Here is an 18039-nt window from a genome sequence, read left to right as displayed (position 1 = left end):
GACAAAAATTCAACAAAAATGTGTCAAAAATTCAAGCAAAAATGTGACAAAAATTCAACAAAAATGTGACAAAAATTCAACATAAATTCAACAAAAATGCGACAAAAATTCAACAAAAATGTGACAAAAATTCAACAAAAATTCAACAAAAATGCGACAAAAATTTAACAAAAATGTGACAAAAATTCAACTAAAATTCAAGAAAAATTCAACAAAAATGTGACAAAAATTCAACAAAAAATTGACAAAAATTCAACAACAAAATTAAAAAAAAAATCAACAAAAATGTGACAAAAATTCAACAAAAATGTGACAAAAATGTGACAAAAATTCAACCAAAATTCAACCAAAAAGTGACAAAAATTCAACAAAAATGTGACAAAAATTCAACAAAAATGTGACAAAAATTCAACAAAAATGTGACAAAAATTCAACATTCAACTCTCACTTTACCTTACCCTTACCCCCGGGCGAAGCCGAGCTTTACCCAAATCTAAAAGCTTAAAAGAAAAGCATCCAAAAACAAAAACAAACATAAGCAACAAAAACACAACAAAATGTGACGAAAAATGACGACAAAGCAATGACGAAACAACAAAAACATGACAAAAAAACAACGAAAAACAAGAGACGAAAACACAACGAAAAAGCAACAAAAACGTGACAAAAATGCAGCAACAACGTGACAAAAAGTTACCGTCACTTTTCTAGATTCTAGCTTTCAAATGAGGTGTCGCTCTCCAGTCAAGAAGCTTTTAGATTTGGGCAAAGCCGAACTGGAGAAAATGCTCTCGGTTAAGGCGGGGGGTAAGAAGTTTAACCCCTTAACTCCCACCCTAACCGAGCACATTTTCTCCAGTTTGGCTTTGCCCAAATCTAAAAGCTTCTGGGAAAAAAAGGTGGTAAAATAGCAACAAAACTGAGACGAAAAAAATTACGTAAATGTGACAAAAAAGTGACGAAATTTTTATGAAAAAGTGGCAAAAATTTTACAAGAAATCAACAAAAAATTGCCGAAAATGACAAAAATGTGACCAAAAAAAAGATAAAAATGTGACAAAAAAATGACAAAAATTTGATTAAAAAAATTACAAAAAATGACAAAAATGTGACAAAAAATATATAAAAATGTGACAAAAAAATGTGACAAAAAATGCAAAAAATTTGATTAAAAAATGACGAAAATTTGATTAAAAAATGACAAAAAAGTTACAAAAATGAGTTGAATACCCAACAAAAAAATTATGGAAAAATAATAATCTGATGACGTGAGGAAAAAGATCCTCTCGGTTCAGGCGGGAGTTCAGAGGTTAACATATGTATTTGTGGAAGTGTCACATTTACGCTAATTTGGGCCAGGCTGACCAGAGTCCAGGGCTGTTTTTCCGTCCCAGTCCGGCCCCTGAGCGACTGTAAACTTTCGCGCTTGTCTGTGTGACTGAATTAGCGCGCCCTGATCCGCACTTCTTGCTGACGGCGGCGTGAAATATCCTTCAGCTGCAAAACAAAGAGGAAGCACTTCGGAGTCGGTGAGTAAGCGACGAGCCCTGTTCTCGAAATACACGTCATTACAGTAAAGCTAGATTTAAATGTGTGAACTTCACGAGCAACTGGCCTTTTGTGGCTTTCGACGTTCTATAAGAATCAGGCGTCACAAGCTTCTGGAAGAAATAGCACAGATCTTTCAAATATCGTCGACCGCTAGGGCTGCTCGATTATTGAAAAAATAATAATCACGATTATTTTTGTCATAATTGAAATCACGATTATTCAAACGATTATTTGTTGCCTTTAAAAAAATCCAGCAAAAAAGTGACAAAAATCCAGCAAAAAAATGACAAAAATCCAGCAAAAAAATGACAAAAATCCATCAAAAAATGACAAAAATCCAGCAAAAAAAAGACAAAAATCCATCAAAAAATGACAAAAATCCAGCAAAAAAAAGACAAAAATCCATCAAAAATGACAAAAAATCCATCAAAAAAAATGACAAAAATCCAGCAAAAAAGACAAAAATCCAGCAAAAAAAAGACAAAAATCCAGCAAAAAAATGACAAAAATCCATCAAAAAAGACAAAAATCCAGCAAAAAATGACAAAAATCCAACAAAAAAATGACAAAAATCCAGCAAAAAATCCATCAAAAAATGACAAAAACCCAGCAAAAAATCCAGCAAAAAAGACAAAAATCCAGCAAAAAAGACAAAAATCCAGCAAAAATGACAAAAATCCAGCAAAAATGACAAAAATCCAGCAAAAAAATGACAAAAATCCAGCAAAAAAATGACAAAAATCCAGCAAAAAATCCATCAAAAAATGACAAAAATCATCCAAAAATCCATCAAAAAAATTGACAAAAACCCATCAAAAAAAAAGACAAAAATCCATCAAAAAAATTGACAAAAATCCAGCCAAAAAATCCATCAAAAAATGACAAAAATCCCAAAATTAGAAACAAAACAAAAAATGTGAAAAAAAAAATGTGGAAAAAAAATATTTAAAAAAATTGGAAAAAAAAATTATAATCAATTTTTTGCGATTATGCTAATTTTGTAATCGTTTACTGTTGTAATCGTAATCGTAATCGAATTTCGATTAATTGCACAGCCCTTTCGACCGCACAGATTTAAAGCTTCTTCTCGCTCTTGCGGTCAGAGTCTGCACAAACACTTTCCGGAAGAAGCAAATGATGAAGCAGTTCCATTAATAGGAGGGCGTCTAATTATCTCCCCAAGACAAATGACAGAGAGGCCCCACGCAGCCGAGGGAAGTCATGCTGTGAGGCGAGAATGCAGCACAGAACTGTTCAGTGGCCTCCAGTTCGTCCACTCTCTGATCATTCCAGATTCATACAACCATAGTTACAAAAGTGGGTACAAAAAATAAAACAGTGTGGGGAAATATAGGGGAAAAGAGGATGATACTTACACGGCAATGTGTGGAAGACACTGGGCCAGTACTGACCACTGTCCCTCTTCAACCAAACTCGAATGGTCCTGCAACAAAAATCAATAAAAATATGTTATTGTCTTAACTCACAAGTGCGTTTTAATCCAATTATACAACATGACCCCTCTTTCAACCACACCGTCAGTTCATCTCACTGTCCGCTAGGTGGAGACATTTGAAATCTGCCATGTTTCAGAAAAGATGTATGGCAGAGGAGCAAGAAAAGTAGAGAAACCGAACTGCTATAGTGCGGTGTGTTCAGTTCCTCTGGGAAATATGATTGTTTTTTTTCTCACATATTGATCCTTTTTTATTCCATGTTAAGTATTCAAGTTAATAACAAATACATTTTATGTTAAAGGAATAGGCCACCGTTTTTACATACTGAGATATGTTCTTACCTTAGCTTTAGGAGTAATTTGGCATCCGCACAGTAAAGTGAAGATTACTGCGCGGATTTCGAACTACTCCTGGTATTATTACACCTTACAATATAGTTCCCCCTTTTATCCGCTTAGAAAATCCACATTGTTTAATTTTGTGTGATTATACTTTGTAGTGGAACACTTCACGTAACCATATTTAAATAGGGAAAACGTGGAAGAGCTTGGTAGCTTCTATCTTGACCTGTTTTGGAGCTATAGAGGAGAGAGGGAGAGGCTAAATGCTAACGCCGTCTGCGCTGTGTTTACGTGACTGAAGATCAGACAGGTCCTAAAGAACTCGTCAAAGCTCAGGTAAGAACATATCTCAGTGTGGAAAAACAGTGGCCTGTTGCTTTAAAATGGCTCATATATCAGGAAACACCAAAAAACCCTGTTTTTAAATAGAAATCATGAATGCCACAGAATTAGCTGTGGACCTGTGGATTAATAATCCACATCGCTAATTGAGCTGAACAATAGTGTAGATTAGGGGTTGGCAACATCAGGTCCGCGGGCCAAATCCGGCTCTCCGGCACAGAACCTCTGGCCCTCAAGATGATTTTGAGAAACATTATGCAAATATTATATTATATAAATATTATTAGGCAAATAAGAGCTCAAATTCCTAAATTTGTGCTCTAAAAATGCAAGAAATAGTGTCAGTGTTTTAAAAATGCCCTGGCAGAGAAACAGTGATTCTAAACTGGTGGGTCGGGACCCAAAAGTGGGTCGTGGAACCTTTTTCAGTGGGTCACGAGTCTGTAAGAAACTTCAATATTTTCCCTCTGAAACTGAAAGGAATTTCAGTTTTTAAAGGCATATCTGCTGCTTGTTCAATAAAAAACTGTGTGGAAAAACACAATATTTTGTACAATATATGACAAATTAAGGTTTTATTTGGGTTATTTGGGCCGGTCATCCGAGGGTCAAGTTGGGTCCCGACTTGGGAACCACAGATGTAAAAAAGATGTAAAAAAGTTCTTTATTTGAGGCGACAATGTTGAGGTTTTGGCGATGATGAAAATCGCCTCAAACGCACACTCGCCGACCCCGGTGTGGATCATGATTTGATGACGGTTCGGTTAAAAGCACAGCCCTCGTTTCAGAGCTTTCACCAGACAGCCTGGAATATCTACTGCAATACTGAGTGGACTCATGCAAATAAGAAACAAAACACTGAACACTAAACCGCAGTAAAACCATAGCTTTGCATACAAGTGATCACACATGATGTAGATACAAGCCGCCGCTTCCTGTAGAGACGAAAAAACACTTATACATATTAGGACTGCGAGATTAATTATAGTTAATATTTAGGACAGGTCGTGGCTTGTACAGTATTTTTAAAGTGGATTTCTTATGAATAAAACCAGGTGATTGTGTAGTTTCAGTCTCTACAGTAATGCATGATTCTTCTATTATTTCAGTCCCTCTCCTGTGCATCACAGTGGTCCTTTTAAGTAAGAAAGACCTAAACATTTTTGCTCAATAGCCAGTCTAAAGGTTGTCAAACTGGGCTTGGTGCTGTGGGCCCTTTCTTCAAAACAAACACAAGTTTATCACAGCCTCATCAGCTGACTCGGCTTCCTTTATTACTGCAAATGTTCACCATGAAACTTAAAGCAGGCGTTCGCTTTTCCTGGAAACAAACAACTAACCCCTTAACTCCCACCTGAACAGAGCACATTTTCTCCAGTTTGGCTTTACCCCAGTCCAAAAGCTTCTGGAAAAAAGGTGTGGAAATAGCAACAAAACTGAGACGAAAACAATGATGGAAATGTGACAAAAAAGTGAGAAAACATTGATGAAAAAGTGACGAAAAATTGATGAAAAAGTGGCAAAAATGTCACAAAAATGTTACAAGATATTGACAAAAAATGACCAAAAAAAATGACAAAAATGTTACAAAATGTGAAAAAAAATTACAAAAATGTGACAAAAAACGACAAAAAATGTGATAAAAAAAATGACAAAAAAAATGACAAAAAATCTGACAAAAAATGACAAAAAATGTGACCAAAATGTGATTAAAAAATTGACGAAAAAATGACAAAAATGTGACAAAAAATGACAAAAATTTGATGAAAATTTGACGAAAAAATGGATGAAAAATTTGATGAAAAATGACAAAAAATGTGACCAAAATGTGATAAAAAATTGACGAAAAAATTACAAAAATGTGGCAAAAAATGACAAAAATTTGATGAAAAATTGACGAAAAAATGACAAAAATTGTGACAAAAAATGTGACAAAAAATGTGATAAAAATTGACGAAAAAATGACAAAAATGTGACAAAAAATGACAAAAATTTGATGAAATTTTTTTTTTAAAAATTGACGAAAAAATGACAAAAAAACGACAAAAATTGTGACCAAAATGTGACAAAAAATTGACAAAAAAATAACACAAATGTGACAAAAAATGACAAAAAAAATGACAAAAATGTGACAAAAAATGTGACAAAAAATGGCAAAAAATGGACAAAAAAATGACAAAAAATGTGACCAAAATGTGATAAAAATTTGCCAAAAAAATGACAAAAATTGTGACAAAAAATGACAAAAAAGGACAAAAATTTGATGAAAAAATTGATAAAAAATTGACGAAAAAATGACAAAAATGTGGCAAAAAATGACAAAAATTTGATGAAAAATTGACGAAAAAATGACAAAAATGTGACAAAAAATGACAAAAATTTGATGAAATTTTTTTTTTTTAAAAATTGACGAAAAAATGACAAAAAAACGACAAAAATTGTGACCAAAATGTGACAAAAAATTGACAAAAAAATAACACAAATGTGACAAAAAATGACCAAAAAAATGACAAAAATGTGACAAAAAATGTGAAAAAAATGACAAAAATTGTGACAAAAAATGACAAAAAAGGACAAAAATTTGATGAAAAAATTTATAAAAAATTGACGAAAAAATGACAAAAAACGACAAAAAATGTGACAAAAATGTGACAAAAAATTGACAAAAAAATGACAAAAATGTGATGAAAAATTTACGAAAAAATTACAAAAATGTGACAAAAAATGGCAAAAAATGGCAAAAAATGGACAAAAAAATGACAAAAAATGTGACCAAAATGTGATAAAAATTTGACAAAAAAATGACAAAAATTTGACAACAAATGACAACAACAAAAAAATGACAAAAAAGTTTTTAAAAAGAAGGATGGGAAAAAAAATCCGATGACGTGAGGAAAAAGATCCTCTCGGTTCAGGCGGGAGTTAAGAGGTTAAGAGCAATTTCACAACATTTTTGACACGTGCTGTTCTGTACTGAGGGGATGGCAACTTTTAATTTCCCGTAAACGTAAAAACACACATTCCAGGAAACGTATGTTGTGCAATCTCTGTAAAGAAGATGGTAAAAGAAGTCATCTGCAACTGACCAGTAATGAATGTGGGAAATAATATTGCAACATCAGGGGGAAACTGAACAAATCAGCAATAAATAAATAAAAGGTTTCTACCCAAATAAACCCAGTGCAGTTACGTCGTCAGCTGTGATTAAGAGCTTTGTGCTGAAAAAGGCTAATGTTTAACAAGAATGCACGTTTGCGTAAGACAGGCGAGGTTCTGTCGTAAAACTGCAGAAATGCACAATATGCGCTGCGACTCATGCTGCTGCAATGGCGGGCTACCTGTCCTCGGACACGCTGATGACCCCGTCCTCTTTCGGGATGAAGACCGCAGAGCTGACCACATCTTGGAAAGCCTCGATGGAGCCCTGCAAACATGGCTTCCTATCGCGGGGCTCGCCTCGGGTTTCTGCCGCCATGGGTTCGCGCTCCGCCGGTGTCGAGTCCTCAAAGGGGCCCCGGGAAGAGCATATCCCTCCAGCGGGAGCAGCGGCGGCGGTAGTGCGGGAGAAGGGCCGGGGGTCTGTCACCGCAGGCTGGAGCTCCGGAGGCGGGCGGTGGGAGCGGGGAGCGCCCGTGTGTTGAGCCCGGGCTGAGAGTGGAGCAGGGCGGTCAGCTGACAGCGCTCGACCGCCCCCGGTTACGGCACAGTTCGAGGCGGAAGCGCGATTCGTGACCAGAAATGAACTGCGCATGTGCGAGGCAAATGTGTCACACTTTTAAGTCAAATATTTCTTTTAAGTACAAAAAAAAATGTTTTACGTAATTTCAACTGTGATAGGGGTTAATTTTGACCAGTAAAAAAAAATACTCATATTTCTCGACCGTGTGGAATAAGTATAAAAGTATAAATATTTTAAACAATACTAACTTGAAAGTATCATCTTATTTCGAATGGCAAACACTGGAGTAACTGTGAATGAGATACAGCTTTTTAAAATTCGTCAAAACTTTAGAAGATTATGGGATTTGCTACAAATGATGCTTCCGCCTCCGACTGTGACGCAACACCACAAACTGTCAGCGCTGAGCCCGTCACAATAAGAGCCTCCGTTTGAACAAAACATAACACAATTAATGGAATAAACGTTATGAAGAATGTTTTTCTTTCTCGTATTTATTCAGTATCAGCTATGCAAAATAACTCGCAGTTTCTCTGTGTTTAAAACGTTTAGTAACGGTCAGTTTTTAAGCAGCCTTCATAATAAATGTGTTCACATCCGCTCAAATACATCTTCAGAATAAAACATATCGAGTTCCTTTTGATATAATGGCTGACTTTACAAGTGCATTCATGCAGTATGGCACAGTCAACTAAATAAAGGTCTAGAACACCAGCTTACAGAGCGGTTTAGGGCTTTTTGATATTTTGTTTTGATCTTTCTTTCTTCTTTTTTTTCCTGTAAGAAAATATATATGGATTTTTTTATGGGAGAAGCAAATAAAAAGGTCTAGTACAGGATTGTGTAGTCGTCCATCATCATTAGGTCTTAAGCAGAGATAGACTTCCTCTCATCCTGAACTAATGCAGATCCACTCTGAGTTATGGGAGTTATGAGTTATGAACCCGGGCCTGTTTGGAGGAGCATCAGCTCCACTCCGAGCTCCTCGTCACCTGTGAGTGCTGAGCTACGCTTCAGGAAACTGACTTTGCTCAGTTTAAACAGGGCACATGTTACTAAAACCCTGGTAAGCAGCATTACGCCGACATCAGATCATTTTATTGTGAAAATCCGTGGGACTTGAAAAGGAAAGCGGTGCAGTTTGCGCTTGTTGACGTTGTTCCAGTCCAAAAGAAGAAGTCTCTCAAACAACAGACAAAAGACGGTCCTCCTCAGCGCTGTCACCATCTCCGGACGCTTCCAGTGGTTTCTGTTTTTTGTTTTTCTGAAGAACTAAAGAGATTCTCCAGAGGAGTGATTCAGTCCAAAGAGCATTACACTATTGCCACTTTGGTAATTAATTGTCCAAATCTGTTTGGATGAGGTGAAAGCTGTTGAAGAGCCGTGAGATTGTCAAGGGTATAATCACGCTCTGATCCTTAGGCCTCGTGTCGAGAGCGGCTCTTAAACCTCCAGAGGAGTCCTGTGATGAACTGGAGCGCAGAAAAGTATCGAGCCACAGGAGTGAGCTTATAGTATGTAGGTCCCTGCTGCGAGTATTCAACAAAACCTGTTTTCCTCCTCGGTGTCTCGCACTAATGGACATCTTGGCCTATTTATATAATGTCCAAGTGCAATAAGTCACCGCGTAGGCTCGGCTCGCGGCGATAAGACTTTACAGCCACAGTTAATAGTTTTAGATGTAGGACACATTTGCTCACATTTTCCAATTCTTCAATGACTGTCTTTCACAGCAGCCCACGCCCGAGTACACATTAGAACACTGATTATGCAATCACTTCTCATCCAAACCTGATCCCTGTTTATATCACATATCTGCTCATAAAGCGCTCGTTATGTTGTAAACATAATGCGTCGCCAGATTTACGCTGTTTTTAGCACGTAAAGCATGTAACGAGTATTTTCCTCACATTCCTCTCTGGCTGAGCGCGCATGCGCAGCAGGCTCTGGGCTTTTTCCTTATTTGGATATGGTAATGAGGGGCTTAGAGAGGCCAATAGAGAAGCAGCATTAGTCCTCGTGACAGTGAAAGCCCGCTCAGGGGGCGGAGTCAGCGACTGGTCCCAGTTTAAAAACCGCGCACAGGCGTCGCGCAGTCAGTGCAGGCAGAGCAGGCGCACTGTGAGGGGAACTTTGTTACTATGAAACTTAGAAATATTTACAATATATTGTTAAAATTAACAATATCCCTCTCAAATTCATAACCTGCCCCCAGGGTGTGAGGTTTTTAGTTTAGTTTGCCCGGAAAGGGCTTCTACACTCACTATTCTTACACTTTTTTGAAAGAATGTGTGAGACAGACAGTTAGCCAGCTAGCCGTTAGCTAGCTAGTTGAGAGGTGATACAGGCGGTAGGGAGAACAAAAGATTTTTTGCGTTTTGGCTGGCAGTACTGACACCAAGTCCATGCAGAACGTGTCATTACCATCACAATGCCCGTTTTACTTTTTCTGATAGACACGTCCGCTTCAATGAACCAGCGCACCCATCTGGGCACTACCTATCTGGACATAGCAAAAGGCGCTGTTGAGACTTTTATGAAGGTACTGTAACCACGGGACACTTTGTATGGGGAGATCCCGAGAGGGACTGCGGGTTAGGACATCGGGGCACTTTAGCAGTCTTCTCTGTCAGAGCTCATCTGTCCATAACCGTAAACAATTCTCTGTATTTCCACAGCTCAGGAGCAGAGATCCGGCGAGCCGAGCTGACCGGTATATGTTGGTAAATTTTGAAGAGGTTCCGTTCGGGATCAAGGTAGAGTTTGCTTTCAGCATATGTCCCAGCTTTACATGGCGCACACTGATATTGTCCGTCCCAGAGCTCCGCCACGTTGCGATAGCTACATCAATTGTATAAAGAAAATCTTCAGGAGGAGCTTCCATACCCCTTTTAAAACATGGCCGACATTTTGTTTCAATGTGTGCAGCAAGGAACTCTGGGTGTTATTTATACAGCGAGGTGATAAGGGGCGGGCTGGGGTGACAGACTAGCCTACTTTAGTTGTTTGGACTTCAATTTCCACTCTATTATCGGAATAACAATCAGACTTTGACAGCTCATAATACACAACCTTATGTTATGACACTGACGGACTGTTAAAGAGGCCGGCAAAGCGTTTAGTCAGTCAATACAAGCCCAGAAGTTATGCAGATTCTATTCAAATACCTAAATAGAAATTGAAATCTGAATAGAAATGGACAAATCAAACAATAACATTAGACTTTTTGCTATGTTATGACATCACACACTCTATAACATGAATAACAATGATTAGGATCTATCGATGTTTCGATTTTTATAGTTAAAAATGATCTTTCATAACATCAAGGCTGTGTCAATAAAATAATATTCAACAAAAAAAAGCAAATACAATTTCTGCAAGGGTTTCTATAGCAACCAAAAACAAAAATTAAACTATTGTTATGAATGTACGACATCCGGAAAAGCGCTATATAAGAGTAATGCGTTATTATTATCGGTGTTTACTTGACTTTTCCTTCCTATCTATGTGTCTTTCTGTGTATTAAAGTATTTATTCCTTTTTCAGGCCGGATGGAAGGAAAGCCACGCCACTTTAATGACCGAGCTGCGGAACCTCCAAGCAAACGGACTCACATCTATCGGCCAGTCACTGAGGACCTCTTTTGATTTACTCAATCTCAATAGATTAGTGACTGGGATAGACAACTATGGACAGGTACGTACAGCCCCTAAGGCAGCCGAAGGCACACGATACGGGAGTCGACGTGAATCTGTAATACAACACATGATGATGATGAAAGTGCTGTTATAAAGTACTCTACGGCCCCACCTCCAAACAGGACACAGTGCCCAAAGCCCCCCCCACCCCCCACCCCTCTCCACAGTCCTACAAGCATCAACCACCCGCATACTGTGGCCCACACGCAAGACACAAGCATAAACAACAAGTAGGAGCGGCTTTCCTCCAGTCGCCTAGCAGCAGGGGGGGTTATTACATTGAACAGGCGGATGTAGTAACTGCGGTTTCTAATGCCGGGGTACAGTCGAAACAGCCATCGCGTCCCGCTTTTTCAGCAAAAAACATGATTTCATAGCTTTTACTGTCGGATTAGGCAGTCTATTCTACATGTAATTATTATTTATTTATGGTTTATTTGGTAGGGACAGTGCAAGTTAAATTAGTAAATGACGTAGCTGCTAAAACAATTTGCCTTTAAATATCTGTCTGTTGAAGATATAGGCTTTAAAAACAAAAAAAAAGTACAGGTTTTGTCAATAATCAGAAAGCATGAGCGTTTAAATGTAGTAAAAGTTGCTGAGGAAAGAGTCGTCTGCTCTTTAGTTACGTAATATTATGCAAGACAAAGTTTACCAGCTGTTAATGACTCGTTTTTAATGAGAGACAAAGACATGTGCACATGCGCGTTGATTCTGTCAGTGCAGCTCGACAAAGAAGTGCATCTCGACGTTACACCGGATAGTGGAGGAATCCTCTCATCAATATCGGTAGTTAATTTATAAAAGATAAGACTTATACAAAGTGAAAGGTTGATATTGATATGAACTAGGGCTGCAACTAACGCTTATTTTGGTAATCGATTAATCGCTTGGCTGTGAAAGGTGCATGGAGATTGTATTTTATTCAATTTTTTTATCACATAAAGCTAAAGTGGCGCCGCTTGAGGACATGTTGATGGAGTAAACTTAAAGTAAGCGTTTGTAGGAGGCTCTTTGTGCAAATTCAGCTTTCTGATTGGACGAGACAAAGACAGATATTCATGAAATTTACAATGTACAAAACACTGCAGACCCTCACTTTAAAAACAAAGTAGGTTTTCATCCAAAATACATAATTTTCATGTCTTTTTTGCTCTACTTTAGTCTGTGTTTGCTAGAAAACGATTAATCGATTACTGAAATAGTTGACAACTATTTCAGTAATCGATTAGTTGTCGATTAATCGATAAGTTGCTTCAGCCCTAATATGAACAATGTGCATATGCTTCCTGTTTTCGATATATCCTATTTAAGTGAAGTACTGTAGAAAAATAATAAGATATTGGAACACTAATATGCAAAATACCTTGATTGTAGGGCTGCAACTAACGATTATTTTGTAATCGATTATTTTTACGGTTAATCGAGTAATCGCTTGGCTGTGAATGGTGTAGGAAAATTGTATTTTTTCTTTTTTTTTTAAATCACATACATCTTAAGTGGCGCTGCTTGAAGATGTGTTGATGGACTAAACTAAAGGGAAATGTTTGTTGGAGGCTCTATTCATGAAATTTACAATGAACTAAATGTACACAGACCCTAAATATATAAACAAAGTAGGATTTCATCAAAAATACTAAATTTTTATGTCATTTTTGCCCCATTTTAGTCTGTGTGAACCAGAAAACGATTAATCGATTACTAAAATACTTGTTGATTAGTCGTTTCAGCCCTACTTGATTGTAGTTATTTATATTTGCCTCAAGTTTGTTGATTATGAGCTAGCATTGAATATAGCATCATCTTCAAATTGTAGTGCAAAATCTTAGTTTTTAGTGCCTCCCATTGAGTGAATCCAATGCTTTTCTCCTGATATTTAGCGGCTTGCTCGGTCTGAATGTAGGAAATGATCCGGTGTTGAAATGTGTTTATATTAGCAAAACTAATCAGGTACACTGGCCTTTTTTGACTTGAATCTAGGGCAGCAACTAACAATTATTTTGTAATCGATGAATCTATCGACCATTTTTACGATTAATCGATGAATCGCTTGGCTGTGAAAGGTGCATGGAGATTGTATTTTTTTTAAAAAATTTTATCACATAAAGCTAAAGTGGCGCCGCTTGAGGACATGTTGATGGAGTAAACTTAAAGTAAGCGTTTGTAGGAGGCTCTTTGTGCAAATTCAGCTTTCTGATTGGACGAGACAAAGACAGATATTAATGAAATTTCCAATGTACAAAACACTGCAGACCCTCACTTTAAAAACAAAGTAGGTTTTCATTCAAAATACATAATTTTCATGTCTTTTTTGCTCTACTTTAGTCTGTGTTTACTAGAAAACGATTAATCGATTACTGAAATAGTTGTCGATTAGTCGTTTCAGCCCTACTTGATTGTAGTTATTTATATTTGCCTCAAGTTTGTTGATTATGAGCTAGCATTGAATAGAGCATCATCTTCAAATTGTACTGCAAAATCTTAGTTTTTAGTGCCTCCCATTGAGTGAATCCAATGCTTTTCTCCTGATATTTAGCGGCTTGCTGATCCGGTGTTGAAATGTGCTTATGTTAGCAAAACTAATCAGGTACACTGGCCTTTTTTGACTTGAATCTAGGGCAGCAACTAACAATTATTTTGCAATCGATTAATCTATCGACCATTTTTACGATTAATCGATTAATCGCTTGGCTGTGAAAGGTGCATGGAGATTGTATTTTTAAAAAAAAATGTTATCACATAAAGCTAAAGTGGCGCCGCTCGAGGACATGTTGATGGAGTAAACTTAAAGTAAACGTTTGTAGGAGGCTCTTTGTGCTCATTCTGCTTTCTGATTGGACGAGACAAAGACAGATGATTATGAAATTTACAATGTACAAAACACTGCAGACCCTCACTTTAAAAACGAAGGAGGTTTTCATCCAAAATACATAATTTTCACGTCTTTTTTGCTCCACTTTAGTCTGTGTTTGCTAGAAAACGATTAATCGATTACTGAAATTGTTGACAACTATTTTAGTAATCGATTAGTTGTCGATTAATCGATTAGTTGCTCCAGCCCTAATATGAACAATGTGCATATGCTTTCTGTTTTCGATATATCCTATTTAAGTGAAGTACTGTAGAAAAAAATAATAAGATATTTGAACACTAATATGCAAAGTACCTTGATTGTAGGGCTGCAACTAACGATTATTTTGTGATCGATTATTTTTACGGTTAGTCGAGTAATCGCTTGGCTGTGAACGGTGTAGGAAAGTTGTATTTTTTCTTTTTTTTTAATCACATACAGCTTAAGTGGCACTGCTTGAAGATGTGTTGATGGAGTAAACTAAAGGGAAAGGTTTGTTGGAGGCTCTATTCATGAAATTTACAATGAACAGAATGTACACAGACCCTAAATATATAAACAAAGTAGGATTTCATCAAAAATACTACATTTTTATGTCATTTTTGCTCCATTTTAGTCTGTGTGAACCAGAAAACGATTAATCGATTACTAAAATAGTTTTTTTTGATTATGAGCTAGCATTGAATATAGCATCATCTTCAAATTGTAGTGCAAAATCTTAGTTTTTAGTGCCTCCCATTGAGTGAATCCAATGCTTTTCTTCTTGATCTTTAGCGGCTTGCTCGGTCTGAATGTAGGAAATGATCCGGTTTTGAAATGTGCTTATATATTAGCAAAAATAATCAGGTACACTGGCCTTTTTGACTTAAATCTAGGGCTGCAACTAACGATTATTTTGCAATCGATTAATCTATCGACCATTTTTACGATTAATCGATTAGTCGCTTGGCTATGAATGTGTAGGAAAATTGTGGACGTGTTGATGGAGTAAACTTAAAGCAGCACTAAGTAACGTGTTTACCTTAATAAACCCTTCCCGTAGTCCCTGTGGGGGAAATACAAGTGTTAATGGGATGATTGGAGGGTCTTTCATCGCCCCCTGGTGTCTCTGGACAGAAAACCATGTTTGTAACTTCACTGCCACCGGTCCGGAGAAAGCAATACACACTAATGGAATCACGAAGAAGAAGCTAACAGGCTAACGGGCAAAGCTAGCTGCGGGCTAACGTCACTTTAAACAGTATTTACAGCCAAGTTTGAGTGAAAAAAAATATTTCTGTTGTATAATTGGATGCACAGTAACACTCTGTCCCTCCGCCTTTCCTGTCAGCGTCGTGTTTACTCTGCAAGACAATTAATACATTAAAATATCTTAACTTGCTACGACACCTGCAGTTGCACTTATGGCCTCTAGGGGGAAGAGTTACTCAGTACTGCTTTAAAGTAAATGTTTGTTGGAGGCTCTTTGTGCTAATTCTGCTTCTGATATTCATGAAATTTACAATGTACAAAGTGAACTACATACACTTACTATCCCGCGGGTTTTCATTCATAAATATTGACAGATTTGACATCCACGTGTCCTGCTAAGGGGCCCCGTGATGACGCTTTCACCCAAATATGGTGTTTTTCCTCCTACGAGACGCTGGAGCGGAAAAGTGGAAGAACGGGCCGAGCATGCGCACTCGCTACAAAACTTCAGGGCTGGTTTTCTCTGAATGAGAGAAGCCGCACTCGGGCAGAGCCTGAGCCCTTATAGAAGCTCCCACAGACTCCAAACTTTACAGGCTGAGACACAACAAGGTTTTGAAGGTTTTTTCAGAGGGATTTTTTAATATCTAATTCCTAGCCTGATTTATTCAGCTTTGAAACCAAAAAAACAGGCGGAATTTGAGCAGATTTTTTCACTGATGATTAGTTTATTGAAAAACTAAACAAAATATCCAAAATCCCCTCTGAAAAAATCTTAGTTACTAATATGTCAATAAAATAAAATCATAACATTTAATCTGGCTCATTATTTTGATTTCGTTGCCCAAAATATAGGCAATTTTGGCCATTTTAATGCTCAAAGTTCCTTATTTTTATGTGAAAACATAAAATGACAGAAAAAATGCAACACATTTTTTCTCATATTTATATCTGTGATGTTCAGCAAAAGCTTCAAATTGAAATCTCTACATTTATTTTTTTTCCCTATTCACCTGCAGTGTCTCGCCTTAAACCTCTGAAATGTTTGTAATCCTCGTTTTAGCTTTGCAGTTAGTATTTTAATCATGCAGCCCGACTAGTTAAGACAGTTTGTTTGTGTACACACCGCGATCACTTTACGATCACTCCCCTTTTCCATTTACAGTCTGTGTAAACAAGCAAATCATACACCGGACTTCTGTGAACATAAAGAGCTTCCCCGTCTGTTGTATATGACGTCCTGCATGAACCGCACACAAGGGCAGGGTCACTGTGTCCCGTTTGGTAAACATACAGTAATTACCTTTGTATCATTTTAACAGGAGCCGAAGCAGCGTTTTTATCTATGTTTTATTTTAAGACTCAACTCATTTGAATAGCATGACATTAATGTGGTAAAGTCACTTACTGCCTCTTTCTGGAACAGTCTGATTTTGTACATTGTCCTTGTATTAATTTGTAAGTTATACCAGTCAAGCTGACACTTATCTCCCCAAGTTTACATTTGATAATCGCGGCATGTCAAGGGTCACAGCCAAAGGTGAAGATAACCTGCTTTTTTTCCCACCGCTAAACTCCTTTTAAGTCAAATATTTGAGGACAGAGTTTTGGATTGATGTTGGGCAGACATAATAGCTTCATCGGAGTGTTTGTTGGTAATTTTATGACATTTATTGATCTGTTTTAGAAGCTTTAAATGGTTGGATTAGATTTTTTTTTGCACAGAGCAAACTCCGGTGTCTTAAAGGAACAGGCCACCGTTTTTCCACACTGAGATATGTTCTTACCTGAGCTTAGACGAGTTGATGCGCTTCTAACTTCACCACGTTTTGAGCTAGGGCAGGGGTGTCCAAACTTTTTTCATGGGGGGCCGCATATTGAAGCGTACACGGGGTGAAGGGCCTTAGATCAGTAGTTAGTGCCGCAAAACCTTCGACTAGCAGAGGTTTAAATTGTGCCCCACACCTCTATTTAAGCTTAAAACCTTCATGCCAGCTCAGTCTCACAGTAAAATGTTAGTTGTTCGGTTAGAATTGTATAGAATTATTACATTTCAAATGAAAAGGTCCGTCTCTGGTGATGTGTACCGATACAGCAAGAGGCCGAGGGCCACCATAAATTGCTCTGAGGGCCGCATTTGGCCCCCGGGCTGCACTTTGGACACCCCTGAGCTAGAGGAATATACTGGGAGAGGCCAAATGCTAGCAACATCTTGTGTGACTAAGGGCACACAGTTCTTCCACACTGAGATATGTTCTTACCTGAGCTTAGACGAGTTGATACGTACCTGTCCGGTCTTTGTGCCCGTGGAAGAGCCTGGTCGCTTCCAACTTCACCCCCATTTGGAGCTATAGGGATATACTGTGGGTGACTGAGCGCACGCACAAAGACCAGACAGGTGCGCATCAACTCGTCTAAGCTCTGGTAAGAACAAATCTCAGTGCGGAAAGACGGTGGCCTGTTCCTGTAACATGTTTGAAACCATTAATGTTTGTTATGTAGATGTATGGTGCCTGTGTGAACCCAGAGGTGTTTGGACAAGACACTGTCCTTGCTTCTCTGTGTGTTGTTTCGACGGGGTTTCTGCAGGGCGTTTAAAAAGCATTAAGCCTTAGAATGTATTATGCAAACAAAAAAAGGCTGGCATCAAATCTAAATGTCTTGGATGTGATTTTTTCCTTGGAGACGGAACCCACAACAATGACATCGCTCAACTATTTTTACTGCAAACGTTTGGTCTTAAACAAATTCAGCTGCAGCTCTGACTGAAATGTTACAGCGTCTTTTCTAGGCGTTTAAATGGCATTAAATTTGACTTGCCTGTGGAAACCCTGGTTAAAGGGATGTTTCTATGACCCACCGTCCTAGTTATCCAGAGTGTTGCTGATTTCTGGAGATATTTTTTTTGTCATTCATCCAGTTCTTA

The 18039-nt window shown here is 37.8% G+C and overlaps 2 protein-coding genes across 3 annotated transcripts in view; one reads left to right on the top strand and one right to left on the bottom strand.

Annotated features, from left to right (window-relative positions):
* wdfy2 (WD repeat and FYVE domain containing 2) overlaps positions 1–7257 on the bottom strand; it is a 28470-nt gene extending 21213 nt beyond the window's left edge. Inside the window, exons 1-2 of the mRNA XM_079563074.1 lie at positions 7030–7257; positions 2928–2995 (exon numbers count right to left, since the gene is read on the bottom strand). Of these exons, the coding sequence (XP_079419200.1) occupies positions 2928–2995; positions 7030–7166 (205 nt within the window). The 5' untranslated portion in view covers positions 7167–7257. The remainder of the gene's footprint in view (positions 1–2927; positions 2996–7029) is intronic.
* Positions 7258–9208: 1951 nt separating this feature from the next.
* The window catches only part of ints6 (integrator complex subunit 6), a 57794-nt gene continuing 48963 nt past the window's right edge, over positions 9209–18039 (top strand). Inside the window, exons 1-3 of one of the 2 annotated variants that reach the window (XM_079563396.1) lie at positions 9209–9912; positions 10049–10126; positions 10920–11069. In XM_079563396.1, the coding sequence (XP_079419522.1) occupies positions 9802–9912; positions 10049–10126; positions 10920–11069 (339 nt within the window). In that variant the 5' untranslated portion in view covers positions 9209–9801. The remainder of the gene's footprint in view (positions 9913–10048; positions 10127–10919; positions 11070–18039) is intronic. The other variant, XM_079563397.1, reaches the window with a different exon arrangement.

The sequence above is a fragment of the Gobius niger genome, assembly GCF_951799975.1.
Source record: "Gobius niger genome assembly, chromosome: 9".
NCBI lineage: Eukaryota > Metazoa > Chordata > Actinopteri > Gobiiformes > Gobiidae > Gobius > Gobius niger.
This window is presented reverse-complemented; position numbering and strand designations above follow the sequence as displayed.